Genomic DNA, 15,814 nt, shown 5'->3' on the forward strand with positions numbered 1-15,814 from the left:
GTCAAACCACATTCTATATACCATCTATGTCAAACCACGGATGCCATATATGTCGAACCACATTCTATATGCCATCTATGTCAAACCACATGCCATATACCAGCTATGTCAAACCATATTTTGTAGACCATTAATGTCAAAATATATTCCATATACCATCTATTTTAAACCATATTTATATACCATCTATGTTCAACCACATGCTTTAAACCATCAATGTCAAACCATATTCTTTATAATATATATGTCAAACCATACTCTATATACTATTTATGTCAAACCATGTGACATATGACATCCATCTCAAGCCACGTTCTATATGCCATCTATGTCAAACCATGTTCTATATGCCATCTATGTCAAACCACATTCTATATACCATCTATATCAAACCATATTCAATATACCATTCATGTCAAAGCACATTCTATATACCGTCTATGTCAAACCACATTATATACACTATATTTGTCAAACCATATTCTATATATTATCTATGTCAAACCATATTTTAAATACTTAAAAACGATTTATGTCAAACCATATTCTATATACCATCTATGTCAAACCACATTCTATATACCATCTATATCAAACAATATTCTATATACTATCTATGTCAAACCATATTTTAAATACGATTTATGTCAAACCATATTCTATATATACCATCTATGTCAAACCATATTCTTAGACCTTCTATGTCAAACTATATTCTATATACTATATATGTCAAACCATATTCTATAAGTCACCTATGTCAAACCATATGTTATTTACCATCTATGTCAAATCACATGCTATATACCATACATGTCAAGTAAAATGCTTTATTCCATATATGTCAAACCATATTCTATATACCATGTATGACAAACCATTAGATATATATCATGTATGTCAAACCATATGAAAGATACTATGTATGTCAAACCATATGCTATATACCATGTATGTTAAACCATATGCAATATACCATCTATGTCAAACCATATTCTATATACCATTTATGTCAAGCCACATGCTATATATAATATATGTTAAACCACATGCTATATATAATCTATGTCAAACTATATTTGTATACCATCTATGTCAAGTAAAACGATATATACCATCTATGTTAAACCATATTCTATATACCATTTATGTTAAACCATATTCTATATACCATAAATGTCAAACCGCATTCTATATACCATCTATGTCAAACTATATTCTATATACCAGATATGTCAAATCATTTTCTATATACCATATAGGTCAAACCACATGCTACATATCATCTTTGTTAAACCACATGATATATACCATCTATGTCAAACCACGTGCTATATAACATCTTTTTCCTAACTAATTGCTATACCGAATTGTAATATCTATCTATCACACTATCTATTTAACGTATTATCTACCTGTCAACCCATCTATTTGTCATAATATCTATCTATCAAAATATATATTTCACGTATTATCTATCTGTCANACCATTTATAATATCTATCTGTCAAACCATCTATCTGTCATAATATCTATCTGTCAAACCATCTATTTGTCTAAATTATATATCTCTCAAACCTGCTATTTATCATAATATCTATCTGTCAAACCATCTATTTATCATAATATCTGTCTGTCAAATCATCTATATATCATAATATATATCTATCAAACCATCAATTTAACGTATTATCTACCTGTCAACCCATCTATTTGTCATAATAACTATCTATCAAACCAACAATTTAACGTATTATCTATCTGTCAACCCATCTATTTGTCATAATAACTATATATCAAACCAACAATTTAATGTATTATCTATCCGTCAAACAAGCTATTTATCATAATATCTATCAAACCATCTATTTATCATAATATCTATCTGTCAAACCATCTATTTGTCTAAATTATATATCAATCAAACCTGTTGTTGTTTATCATGTTATCTATCTGTCAAACAATCTAATTAACATAATACCTATCAGCCAAACCTGCTAACCATCATTTTATCTATTTGTCAAATCATCTATTTATCATAGTACCTATTTGTCTATCATAATATATATCTGGCAAACTATATATTTATCATATCAACTATCTGTCAAATCATAGTACGTATATGTCAAACTTGCTATTCATCATATTATCTATCTGCCAAACTATCCATATGTCTAAATTATTTATCTGCCAAATCTGCTATTTATAATGTTATCCATCTGTCAAACCATCTATTTATCATTTTATCTGCCACAATTTCTATTTATCAAATTACCTGTCAAACCAATTATTTATAGTATGATTTGTCAATCATATGATCAAGCCAGCTATTTAAAATCTTATTCATATTTCAAACCTGCCATTTACCATATTATCTATCCATCAATTAATCAATCATTTATCTTTCTGTCAAACGTAATCTATATGTCAACCCACCTATACACCATGTTATATATTATTATCTTTCAAACTAGCTATTTAAGATAACTGCCAAACCAACTATTTATTAAATTGTGTGTCAAACCATCTAATTATCATAATATCCATCTATCACACCAAATTTTTATCATTTTATATATCTGTCAGAAGATCTATTTAACATATCTGTCAAACATGGATATGCATTATAATATCCACCTGGATATATCCATGTGTCAAACCATTTATTTTTCACATTATCTTGGCTATCTGTCAAATCATCTATTCATCATTTTATATATCTGTCATAAGCTGTCAAACCATATATTATTCAAATGCTATATATCTGTCAAACCATCTATTTATCATTTTATATATCTTTCAACCCAACTATTTATCATATCTATCTGTCAAACAATCTATTTATCATATCATCTTAAATCAGCACTGTAGTCCTATGTCAACTTTCTACTATGCTATCAATAAAAGCCAAGTTCAAAAGGGCCATTCTGCTTTTTTTGTAGGTTGAAAAAATAATTTCGCTCGAATTTGTAAAAACATTTTGAAAATATTTTCCCAAATCCCATTGTGGCATGTTTCAGGGATACAATCATCATCAAAACATGTAAATGGGAATTATACTTCTAAAGCATAAATAAGAAATGGCAGAAATCAATGGCATCCTTTTGTTTCAACAAGGATAAAACAAAATATTTGATGAAAGAACATTTATTAAGAGAATATAGCTATATCATGTCATTGAATATAAGGACACTTGTCTTAATACAGTTATAGGATGAGTTCATATTTGTTTTGTTTTCAGCCTCCATTTTTTTTATTAGGTAGAAGTATTAGGTAATAATAAAGTAATATATGGAAATGCTTAAGTAGCTGTAAAATCTTAAAGAGCACATGGTCATATCATTTACTTAAAACTTAATTTATATAAAATCCAGATTTTAAGAAATAAATTGATCTGATTATATAAAAAACTAAATTTAAAATCGATTTTAGTGACTGACTTATCAGATGACTGGAAATCATCTTAAGTTTTCAAGAATAAGGTCCTTGAATTGAGAAATGTGCGAACCAGCCAAATCTGCTACAGTATAGCTTTAACAATAGTGTTTACCAGCAGTAATATATGTGAACAAAGACTAGTTATAATAGTTATACGTACTACTCTAGCTAACAATTAAACATAACAAAAGTTAGTTATTGCACATTTAGATTATAATATAATTTACTGTAAGCCTCTGGGTCAATTTGTAATTAGAAACTATGCATTAAGCAATAAATCTCTTATTTACAAATACCAGCAAGCATTTATATTGCAATGAATATGATTGCACAAACATGTTATTATCATTAATAGCTGAATAATACATCAAAATATAGTAATAATTATGGTAAACTAAGTAATAACTTGTGCATTTTATGCTACTAAACAATAATGAAATGATTGAAGTAAGGATATAATCTTAAATGGACATTTTCCTAAGAGAAAGGTGGGACCAAATACACTCAGACTTTACCTTTGGGAATCTACAGCCTCCCGTTCTCTTTCTCAGGATTTCTAAATTGGATAAAAACTTGTCCTCCATCATTATCCTATAGGTAATGTGCATAATTGAGTTGACTTTACACTACTACAGACATCATCTTATTAAAAATTAGTATCCATGTAATCAGATGGTCTAAATATCACTCCAGCCTTCAGCAGATTTAATTCATGTATTACTAAATAATAAAGTTGGCCACTTATTATTGTAATTATGTTTCCTGTGCTTTCATAATATGAAATAAATATAATATTTTATATAGGATATATATTCAATTTGTAACTCTGGGTATTATACTGCATTTTTATCTTTTAACAATATCCAGTAAGTTAATTAATATCATCAGCAGTGACCCACTACAATATACAGCAAAACAAACAGTAAACCATGAATGAATTTACATATCATTTACATCAACATTAATTTTGAGACAGATGGTTTAAAAAATCAAATTATTCTTGCATGTACTACATTTCTATAGTGTACTTCAAAACATTGATTGTATATTTGGTGGCAGAAAAGGTCAAAGAAAGTCAGAAAATTGGGAGATTCTAAGGGCAACAGTTTAAGTCACTGACTTGAAAAAAAGATTTTGGCATACACACAGCTGAGTGGAATTTGGCAGTAATTAAATACATGAGAAAAATAACTATGATATACTATATTTTAAAGGATTGTAGGAGGGTTTTTACCTAATTTTTAAATCTTACTCAATTTTTTTATAGTAAAACCTGTTGACAATTCTTTCAAGATCTCTTAGAAATCAACAAGCTAAAAATATCCGAACTTAAATACTAGATCAAAAGATTCAACTACAAAACAATGTAGGCCTTTTATTGATTAAAACTATCATTTCAATTAGTTGCTATTAAGTGTTTTATTAATATTTTATTGACAGTAGATTGCCAGTTGAAGGTTATACTAGAAAATAAAACAAAACTAATCAATTTTACTGTATGTGAAATATTAAATGTCTACACAATAAATTCAACTTAACACAGCTGACAAAAGATGAATTGTCTAGAGAAATAGCTGTGGTATCAGGAATATTACTGATCATAAAGAAGCTGTTTTATTACAGATATCTCATTAGATTATTTGAATTCTATTGAATCAAGCATTTTTGAGCAAATATTAAATCCTGACATTGGGTTTGGAATTGATTCTGTGTCATTTAATAACATAATTCACCTTCATGTTATACAATATTATATCTTTTAAAGACATGTGTCACAGAAAAAAAATCATTCAACATTTAACATTTTTGAAATTTTATTAATTAGAAAATATCTGACTGACTGTGAGGAATTTTGTGATGGTTGAAAACCTGAACAATGATTTTGAACTTCAATGCTACTTGGTCAAAGGGCAGAATTTATGATCGAAGTATAATTTGAAAAAACATTTCCAGATCATAATAAAGTGAAAAAAACAAAAGAAAAGTTACAAAATTCATATCTAAATCACATTTTTCTGAACACAAGAAATCTGATTAGTTAAAAATATATTTTAATAACATGATCACTCATACAGAACATTTTAAAACTTTGGGTACAAACTTAGAGGTCAAAGGTGACATCTGATGACTTTGGTTGGGTAAGAGATTACTGTAAGTCTAGGGATAAGATAACATGATAACAATATAAATAATAACAAATAACAAAAAAAAACAAACATCTCTTCAAAAATATTAATAAATTGAAATGTGTATATTTGTATCCCAATATTTTTGTAAAAATTGGCCTTTATTCTTAAATTTTCTTTTTAAATGTTTATTTAAGTAAATAGACCAGACTAGATTCTTTCAATTTTTTTTTTCAAAAGATTTGGATCAGATCTTATCTATATATATAATTTGTATATTCCATGGCTGTAAACATTTGTACAAATACAGAATTTACTTTAATTTATCATTAATGTATTCAATGTCTCAAACTAACAGGAGAAGTTTGATCTCTACAACCCATATCTATATCCAACCATAGATACAGTGGCGCATCCAGGTTTATGTCCGAAAGGGGGTAATTATCTGAGGTTGCCTGAATTTCTAACCTAGTTATGAGATTTTTGCTCGAAAAACATGCCTTCGGGGCTGCGAGGAGGGGCAGCTCTCTCCCCCTCCCCCGACCACCCATGTATAACTAGAGCTAAAAACGTTTAGAATGGAAATTGGAATGGTACATAAAGAAATTAAAAGTGTTTCAGATAGACCAATATATATTTCCTTTTTTTTGAATATTTTAAGTATGTAAAGTGTAAATAAATATTTCTGCATAAAACAATACTTCTGATGTCTCTAGTACCATATTAAACAGGTCCAATGGTGCGTCGTTGTTTATCAGGAATATCAGGATGCCAGAAGTCAATTATCAGTACCAAACGGAATGTTTCACCATCGTGCCATACTTCATGTTCAAACGAATCATCAAATATTATCACCTCTCCTTCTTTCCATGTTCTAAATTTAGAACCAATAATTAATCCAACATCAGTCAAAATATTAATTTGAAACAAAGAAACTTAAGTATTCAGGGCCTATTAACATGATATATCTAATGCAGATATTACCAATGGCCTCATAAGTTCTAATAATATCTGTAGAGTTTAATATATTAAAATTTTAATGGCTTGTCATTTTTGCTGAATTTATATACAATAGCAAATAAGCACAAAATGACATGGCAAGAGATATTTAAGTCCAAGCCAAAATCAAGGGAAAATCGCCAAGCAAAACAAATAGTGATAAACATTTGATAATTATTAATTGTACTATGAAGTAAAATAATAATGATAATGGATGATTGGATGGCCTGAAGTGTATTGTCAAATGTCTATATCTATTTACAGTAGAATCTTCAATTGCTATCTTTATCGTTTTGACACTGTGACTTTGACTTCATCCAAATAAAACCCCTGAATTATCAATTTTAATCTGAAATGTCTCATCATGTCTACTTAACCCAGGTTTTAATCTGTAAATGTGTTCATGGTTTGAGGCTAAACTGATACTTAGTTCAAGTACTGTGAACACTGATAATGTAATAGCCATATGCAAACATGGTTTTCAAGGGGCATAAGCTAATAAATTAACTCCAGTGAGGCTCGATGGCTGAACCAAAGAGAATCTCACTTCAAAAAGAAGAGGTGTTACAGCCCATGCAAAGAGAAATACCAGAAAATCGTGTCGTGACTTACCTGGTTTCATTGACAACACGTATCCTTGGTCCTTCAGGTACCACCAATCCAACATGAGCTCTCAATCGACAATTGGTAGGTCCACAATGAGGCCAGACATGGACACCAGGATGCATCACAGAAAACTTTATCTAGAAATAAATCAACATTTACCCATGATTAATGAATATGTTGACATACTTTTTCTATTAAAGTGATTCTCCATAAAAAAAAAAAGACTTAGAGTCTGAACCATATTTGTTTCCTTTTTTGGAGAATCCCATAGTCATTAGTATTTTAGTTACATATCTCAGCCAATAATTGTTCTGAAGGAGAACAAAATGGTTAATGTTCACTCAGTTTACTTTTTTTAAAAACTGGAGTACGCTTAAGTTCCTGTTAAAAAAATGATTAAATTAAGCCTCCTAACTAATCATGATTGGTTAACATAGGAGGATCACTTGATATAAGATACATACTTGTCCTCGTTTGTTTGATGTAGCATCAGGAATTTTCTCTAGCAATGCACAAGTCTTGGGAACTTTTCGACAATTAGCTTCTATTTTTCTTCCTACAAAAATAGCATTATATCATGAATAGGTAATTAAAATATATATAAATTTATCAGTTCAATACTAAAATATTTCTACTGTTAAAATAGTGCTAAATTCATTTGTAGAGAGATATAAAAATATTAAAACACCACTTGAATCATGTTGTTACTCAGAGTTTCATGCTATGTGATCTTCAGTCAACTGACCTATTTTCAGCCTGTATCCCTACTTAAGTTGCACAAGTAGAGAATAAGAATAGGGACAAAAATCTGTATTAGTTGAAAAGAATGTAAATCAAACATGAGAAGTTTCTTTCCTGATAAGTACTAATCAAGGCTCATATGATGGAAAATTCATAATAACAAGAATAAGGGAATCTACAATCTCATCATTGATTTTTGTCACTGATGAAAGTTATGAATGACAAGAAGCAAAGCTTTATGAATTAATCAAACTGTTGCCAATAAGTACCTTGTCTATAAAGAGTAAATAGTTTCCAATCACCAGCTTCACGTAAATTCTCATTTTCATCTATAAATGTTCCAAGTTTTGGATCCATATTAGCCAACCCTTCATCTCTAATTGTCTTCCAGTTATCTTTCAGTAGCTAAAAAAAACATTATCATAACATTATCATAACAATAATTATCATAATATTGCAATAACAATTATCATAATATTGCAATAACAATTATTGTATCATTATCATAACACTATCAAGACAACTATCATGACAATTTAAGATAACATTCATAAAACACTAAGATAAAGATAAACCTAATTATCATAACATAACAATAATAACAATATCATAACAATAATCATAAATATTCATTATCATAACAAATTATCATAATAAATATCTGAATATTATGAGGCCAATAATCGTAACATTATGATAACAATAATCATAAAGTAATCATAGCATTAATCATAACATTATGATAACAATAATCATAAAGTAATCATAGCATTAATCATAACATTATGATAACAATAATCATAAAGTAATCATAGCATTAATCATAACATTATGATAACAATAATCATAGCATTAATCATAACATTATGATAACAATAATCATAGCATTAATCGTAACATTATGATAACAATAATCATAGCATTAATCATAACATTATGATAACAATAATCATAGCATTAATCATAACATTATGATAACAATAATCATAGCATTAATCATTTAGATTCCTAAATACATTTCATTATGGTATGAGTTTTGATCATTCTTGAGCATTTGTTGCAGATATTTTCCAGTAAATTACACGTTAACAAACAGGGTTATCACTACAAGAACTTACACTGAATGGTTTACAGAAGTAGTAAGTGAGATACATGTATTACAATGCCCTACCTGTATAGAGGCTTGATAACCAGTTTCTTTTGCTGTCCAGAAAGGTCTAGCTGTCAGATTTGGTACATTATAAAGAGATCGCTGATCTGCAGACGCAAACACTTTTAACTCTGCACCTTCTTCATAAACTTTTCTTGCCTGTAGAACAGAATGGATATTAAAATGACTGGCACAAAGCAGGGGTTTAACGTTAAAACTGAAAAATTAATTCATCATTCTGATGGGAATTAAAAATAAAAAACTTACAATGATAACAACATATTACATGTAAAACATTTGATAAGACGAACAAACATCAGAGCTGTTCTCCTAGACTATTTTTACCTTCTTTGCCAAATTCTGTATAACAAGATGCAGATGCAAGAAAGTCAACAAATTTGATGGACATATTAAATCTTGATACTTTAATTTCTACAATTTATTTTGAATGCAACTATACCTGTTCTGGTTGACCGATTCTATAATAAGCATCACCCAGGGCAAAGAAAAATCTTCCATCCACTGCACCTGGTTCTTTGGAGGCAATTCCCTCTGATAAATATTTTACAGCTTCCTCATAATTAGTTTCATGTTTCAGAATAAAACCCATATGAGATTTAGCAAACCCATTGTCAGGATGTGTTTCTAAAACCTAAAAATATATCAAATCACTCATTAATCTAATAAATGTATTATAATTATATCATTTATTGGGTATGGTTTGTAAGGAACACTTTTTCTATATAGTCAAAGATTATTCTTATACCAAATTACAGTGTCAATTGGAATAGCTCAGTCAGTTGCAATTGCCGTCTACTAGGTGATTGGGGTCTGTGGGTTCGCATCCTTCTCAAGGTGATAAAAATATTAATTCCTTGGCTTGTGCTATAGCTATATGCTTCTCTACTTTTATATCTATTTTCAGACAAGTAGTCCATTCCAACTCAAAGCCATGCTCTAAATAGGTTCTTTTCATAATGGTAGTTCTTGTAGCAGAATGATATACCTGTGTCCATCTTAAAATGCCTACTTTTGTAATTGTCTTTGTATAATTGAAGGTACTAAACCCATAGACAGTAAATTTCTTACTTGTTTGAAATATATTTTAGCTTCTGAATTCTTGGCTGCCACCAGCAGATTAACACCCAGCATGTTTTTCCATGTATGATTAGTAGGGAATAGTCCAACCATATATTGACAAATTTCTACTGCTTTATTTTGCCAACCTAACCAAAATAAATACAGCACTTTTTAAGCATTGAATTATATATAGCTTAAAGTAAAACTGATTAAACCAAGCAGCCTTTTACTACAGACTAGGGTTGGCACTGTAAGTTAATGCAGCTTTTAACACGCAAGTAAGGAGAACTTCTAACATTTACAAAGTACAAACAATTTACCAACCTCTAAATCTCAGAAGTTTAACTAATTTTTCACCAGCAATAAGAACCAATCTTTCTGGTACCTTTTCTTTATGTATCAGTTTATCAAGAGTTGAAATGGAATCTTGTAACAGTGCATTACTTTTTTGTTTCTCAGCAATTTTATCTAAACAATTGGCTAAACCATATAATGCTCTGGGACTGTTTGGATGTTTATCCAATATTTTTTCATACTTCTTTTTAGCTTTTTCATGTTCTCCCTAGAAAAATAAACACACCATTGATGGCAATAACAAAAACTTCAAGGTTCCGAACGCAAAAATTTTGATTGTCAAAAACATTGTAATTTACTCAGAAATTTGTAATAGTTTTGGTGTTCTAAAAGTTAAAACTTTCAGATAGAGACATCATCAAGATATTGGTCCATAGTTTTCATTAATTTGATCATGTAACTTTCCTGGCCACTTAAAAAAATCAGACTACCCTTTTAAATCATTATTAAGTACTGAAGATGTGACCACCATCAACATCAAACGTTAAAAATTACTTTTATCCAGATACATCAGACATAGAATTAAACAATAATTACCTTTAAATATAAATCATCAGCATTATCTATTGTCTCTTTTATTTTAAAATCATCTTGGTTAGTTATATCTTGTTTTTTATAATTATTAACATCTGGAGCAGCTGCGTTGTTTTTAGAGTTTTTTTCGTTGATATTTTGACCATTATTCTGGATATTGATGTGGTCAGAATTTTTATTGACATTTTGTGAATTTTTCTCAACCTGTGTGACAGTTGTCTTGTTTTTATCAATATCCAGTATTGAGCTTTGATAATTAGAATATTCATTTATTATTTGACCTGAAAAAAATATTATTATCAGAAATAATCAATAAATCATTTAAATAAATTATAATACTCTCGTTTTTATCATCAATTGCTTTCCAATACGAATATAGGAAACAAAAAATTAAAATTTTTACTTTTAGTAATTTAAACTGTTAGAAATAAATTTGAATAAATACTGGAAAATCAAAAAATTGTTTTATAGGAAAATTAAAACTCATCCATATCATTTCATTAGGTATATTTTAGTTTCAAGATTCAAAAATCCAAAATATTTGCAAATGAGATAAGGTGATGTAACACAAAACATGATAAACACAAGCAAACTGTTTTGTTTTGATGTATTTTAATATTATTTATTGAAACTTTAAGGGACATCTTTGCCATTCATTTGGCCAATCAGACATTAGGCTCAGAAACATGAATTTCTTCAGCTAAGCTAATCTGTAATAGTGTTTATAATGATTATAATAATATTTACTGTTTAAAAACCATTACCCTGTTCATCAACATTTCATAAAAACTGAATTTGTTTTATAAGGCTTAAGTAAAAACGGGGAATACTAAATGTTAATTAAGCAGTTTGACCTCGTTTAGGTATTTACCTCTATATCATTAATTGAAACCTTTAGAATATATATGATACATGTGTCTCTACAATTAGGCGTTTATTCTATTCATATTTGTACGGAAGTTTTCCAACAGCTTCCAAAATGCATCACAAAATTAAAAACCTTACATAATGTTCTTATATATTTTTTGAGTCTAAAAATAAATGGCTGGATTTTCCAAACTTTCAAATACATTAAAAGACATATTTCTCCATATTTTGGTGTAAAGTTTTCACAATTTGAGCAAAAAATAAATTTTTCAACCTATTAAAAAAGCACAATGTCACTGTCACTGTCAATTGGTATTTGGTGAGAAAAAATAAGTTTTTGAAAAACAAAGTTTCATCATAGCATTGTAACTGTACATTTTTGTAAAATAAAAATATGCAGAGTTCAATGAAGAAATGAAAGAAAAATCAATAAGTGTAAAATAGCTGTTACAAAAACTAACAAAAGCTGCAACTTGATTTCTTTTTATTGATCTTATTGATGACCTGTCAAGTTATTCTAATTGAAAGCTTATTTTTCTACTTTTATTATTAAAATTTTCTTGTTAGAACTGCAAAAAAAGCTCATAAATCACACAATTCTTAAAAAAATACTTGTAGGTCATCCAATTTTGCCTGAATGGAAAAAACCTAAAATAATTTGTATAAATCCAATCAAAAGACAAAATACTATATCCTAAAAGATTTTGATTTGTCTCTTGTTGCTACATAAAGTATGGAAAGTTTTTCAGCTTTCCTAATAAATTGTAAATTTTGACTAACAGGGTTTCATCAGAACATTGACAAATGCTGCCTTCTTCACATTAAAAAGAAAAAAAGTTTTCAGGTTTGACTTAAAAATAGGAAACTCTGAAATGGATCTCAAGGCTAGTGGCAGATTGTTCCATATTTTTGGCGCCGGTAATAATAGTTATTGAAACTGAAATTTCTCTTTGGTACTCACCTAATTTTGTGCGTAGATTTGGATTAGAAAAAACAATAGCCACTGTAACAATTAATATAGATATAAAAATAATCAGAAATGTACAAATAGCACTGGTGGTACTGTTGCTAGCTTGCTTTATTTTACCATTCAATTTTAACTTCTTTATTTTTTTATCCACCATCTTTCCTTCACTGTTATTGCCTTAATTAAAACAAAATTATCTTGTAAATTAATCAATTAGGACGAGAAAACATAATTTATATTTCTGATACAGGATTGCAGTAGATAATTACCAGAAATGTCATCTCGTTGTTCAGGATTCAAACACTGATGTCATTTTTTAAACCCCTTAAAAAAATAGCCACCCCCTGTCAGAGATAATCCAAGTAATCTATTCTTCATCAACCCACAGACAATCTAATTTTATTAGACATCTCAGTAGGCTAGTATTTTGGAGATGAAATGTCCAATATATACAATTCTGTTGGTAGGATAACCTTGGTTACCAAAGTTACTGTTAAGTTCTATTGGTTTTGGATATGCTTAGCATTTTCAAGGAGTGGGTAATCCTGGGGCCTTTGTAAACGCTATAAAATTACGTCTCATTGACATTAATATTCAAGAATAGTCCGAAAAGATTCATCAAAGTAAAAGCCTTAAAGATTATCGTTTGTTTAAATTAAACTTAAATCAAGAATCATATCTGTCAAGCTTAGTGAACACGTTAAAAGAAATATTACTATGTTAAGGTTAAAATTAATCCTGATTTTTGCTAATTTGAATAAAAAGATCCCTGAGCAAACTGTTCTCTTTGTAAGGCAGTAATCAGAGATATTTTTCATGTATATTAAGATTTAAGATCTGAATTTATTCCTGATAAATTCATAAGTTCATATCCATGTTGCAGAAATTTCCATAACCTGTATAAGGTTTTATCAGAGATACTCTCATATAGAAGCACTGGCCTAGGTCACAAGTAGGGACAGAATTACAGCATTGGAATAAATCAATTTGATAGAAAATTACCAACTTCTGGAGAGACCTGTGTAAAACAAACGAAACAACCTTACTCTACTCTATTTCCATTTATTAAAACAAATGTAAATGTCTCTCAGAAAATCATTATTATAAAAATTTTATTGTTCAACTGTTGTAAATATAGATTATTATATTATTTTCTGCTTGATTTCAATTTCTTTATGTTTATATTTATATATCTATTTGTATCTACTGGCCAAATGCCCTTATTTATTACTGTATAAACATTATTATGATTATTATTATACATACAAAAAGATATTAATGCTATTGGTTGGTAATTATTCCACCATTTAAAATAGAATTCATGTTAACACTAATTAACAGGCCGATATGAATTTTTAATTAAAATCAACATCATTAAAATCAATGCACATGAAAATATTTGTTAACACTTACTTTCATCGGAGGACCCTCCTCCTTTTTTGATGCCATTATTGGCATTTCCATTGTGATGAGATTTGGTTCCATTTCGCACAATGTCATTATGTGCAGACACCTTCTTTTTAGAGCCCATTTTGCTCACCCACTAAGAGAAAACTTTATTCAATAAAAACCGTTTACACTAGCTACAGGCTAATCAATACTTTTCTCAACTTCATCGCTTGCAATAGCGACAAAATAGAAAATCAATTTAAGAAATAAACATTGGTGGCGCTAGCAGTTGAGTGGTTCATTTGTCTTAATATTTTATCACAGTGGGCGTTTCATCTCGGTAAAATTATCTCGTTGGCGATTTGTCTCATCGATAACTCTTTTCCAGACCACGTTTAGTTTAATATCCCTTAAAACATTGCCGTCTTTATACAATGCTGCCTTCAAAAACTAATAATATTCTACAGCTAATTAAATTTTAAATAATCGTTTTTACCAATATTACTTAAGTAAAAAATATGTCAAAGTCAAAAATGTAAGGTGGCCGATGGTTAGATAATGAAAGATAAGCGTTCTATTAATTGAAGCCATAGGGTTTAATTTTTGTCAAACTAAGTATAGATCTGACTGTTCCTTAATCGGATTAAATACTAAATATATCAAAAAATACAAATATCTTACATATATTATTCAAGGCAAAACACAAATATATAAGATGTCAGACTACGACATTTCAGCCAATGAAAATCGCTGTTGCCATAGCGATAGCCAATCACAAGTCTCAAATGCTCCACAAGGTAATTAGCCTTGTACATAAAATGTTCCCCTTTTTTATCGACACAAAACACATCATTTGAATGCTGAATTGTCTCCGAAAGGGTATGAATTCTGCTCCAATATAGCAATTGTGTATCTGTATATGTTTTTTCCTTTTATGAGCATTCTCAACCGAACTGGAAATTGTACATCAGATCTACCTCTTTTATTGTAAAGGAACTAGGCAGAATTAGTTGTAGAAAATCGACCCCCATCTCAAACCTTTGGGCCAGAACAGTCGAAGATCAAGAATAATCTGATGCCTGGCAACATAAACCGTATCTAACTCAATATGACTAGATGTAGGCTTACAGGTAGAGTCTAAGATAAGGGTAGGCTACAAGTGTTTGTGGGGCTACTAAGGGCTACTATGGGAGTCCCCCCTCACCCTACTCCTGACAATGTCGGGCTTATCACATAGTTCTAAATGTATAGTGCTGTGAGCTCATCTTCACAATTCCCTATTCGGCTAGCATTCTAATGTCAGATTTCTAATGTCGTCTAGCTTTTTCCATACTCATGCCGTCAAGCCCTATTATGTGCTTTGTTTAGGACCATCTACCAATCTATTCGTCTACAAATGATTAAATACTCCCTAACAGCAACCATGGAGATTATACCAAAACATAAAATATTTAATTCTTTGAATGTTTCACCCATTCAATTGGCTGCTTAAATACACATTAAACTGACAAAATAGGTGAAAACAGTTTTCAGTGGTCGGAATTTTAGTGAAAATGCTAATGT

At 29.4% G+C, this 15,814-nt stretch overlaps 1 protein-coding gene across 1 annotated transcript; it reads right to left on the bottom strand.

Moving 5' to 3' along the window:
* Positions 1-6,287: 6,287 nt before the first annotated feature.
* On the bottom strand, positions 6,288-11,166 carry LOTGIDRAFT_144765 (hypothetical protein; the record flags this gene model as incomplete). The annotated part of the gene is made up of 9 exons (XM_009055860.1): positions 6,288-6,438; positions 7,176-7,306; positions 7,634-7,725; positions 8,180-8,315; positions 9,082-9,219; positions 9,521-9,712; positions 10,150-10,286; positions 10,465-10,702; positions 11,032-11,166. Coding segments are annotated over 9 exons (1,350 nt in total), but the record flags the coding sequence as incomplete, so codon positions are not given.
* Positions 11,167-15,814: the final 4,648 nt, after the last annotated feature.

This window comes from Lottia gigantea (assembly GCF_000327385.1).
Source record: "Lottia gigantea unplaced genomic scaffold LOTGIsca_256, whole genome shotgun sequence".
Classification (NCBI taxonomy): Eukaryota; Metazoa; Mollusca; class Gastropoda; family Lottiidae; genus Lottia; species Lottia gigantea.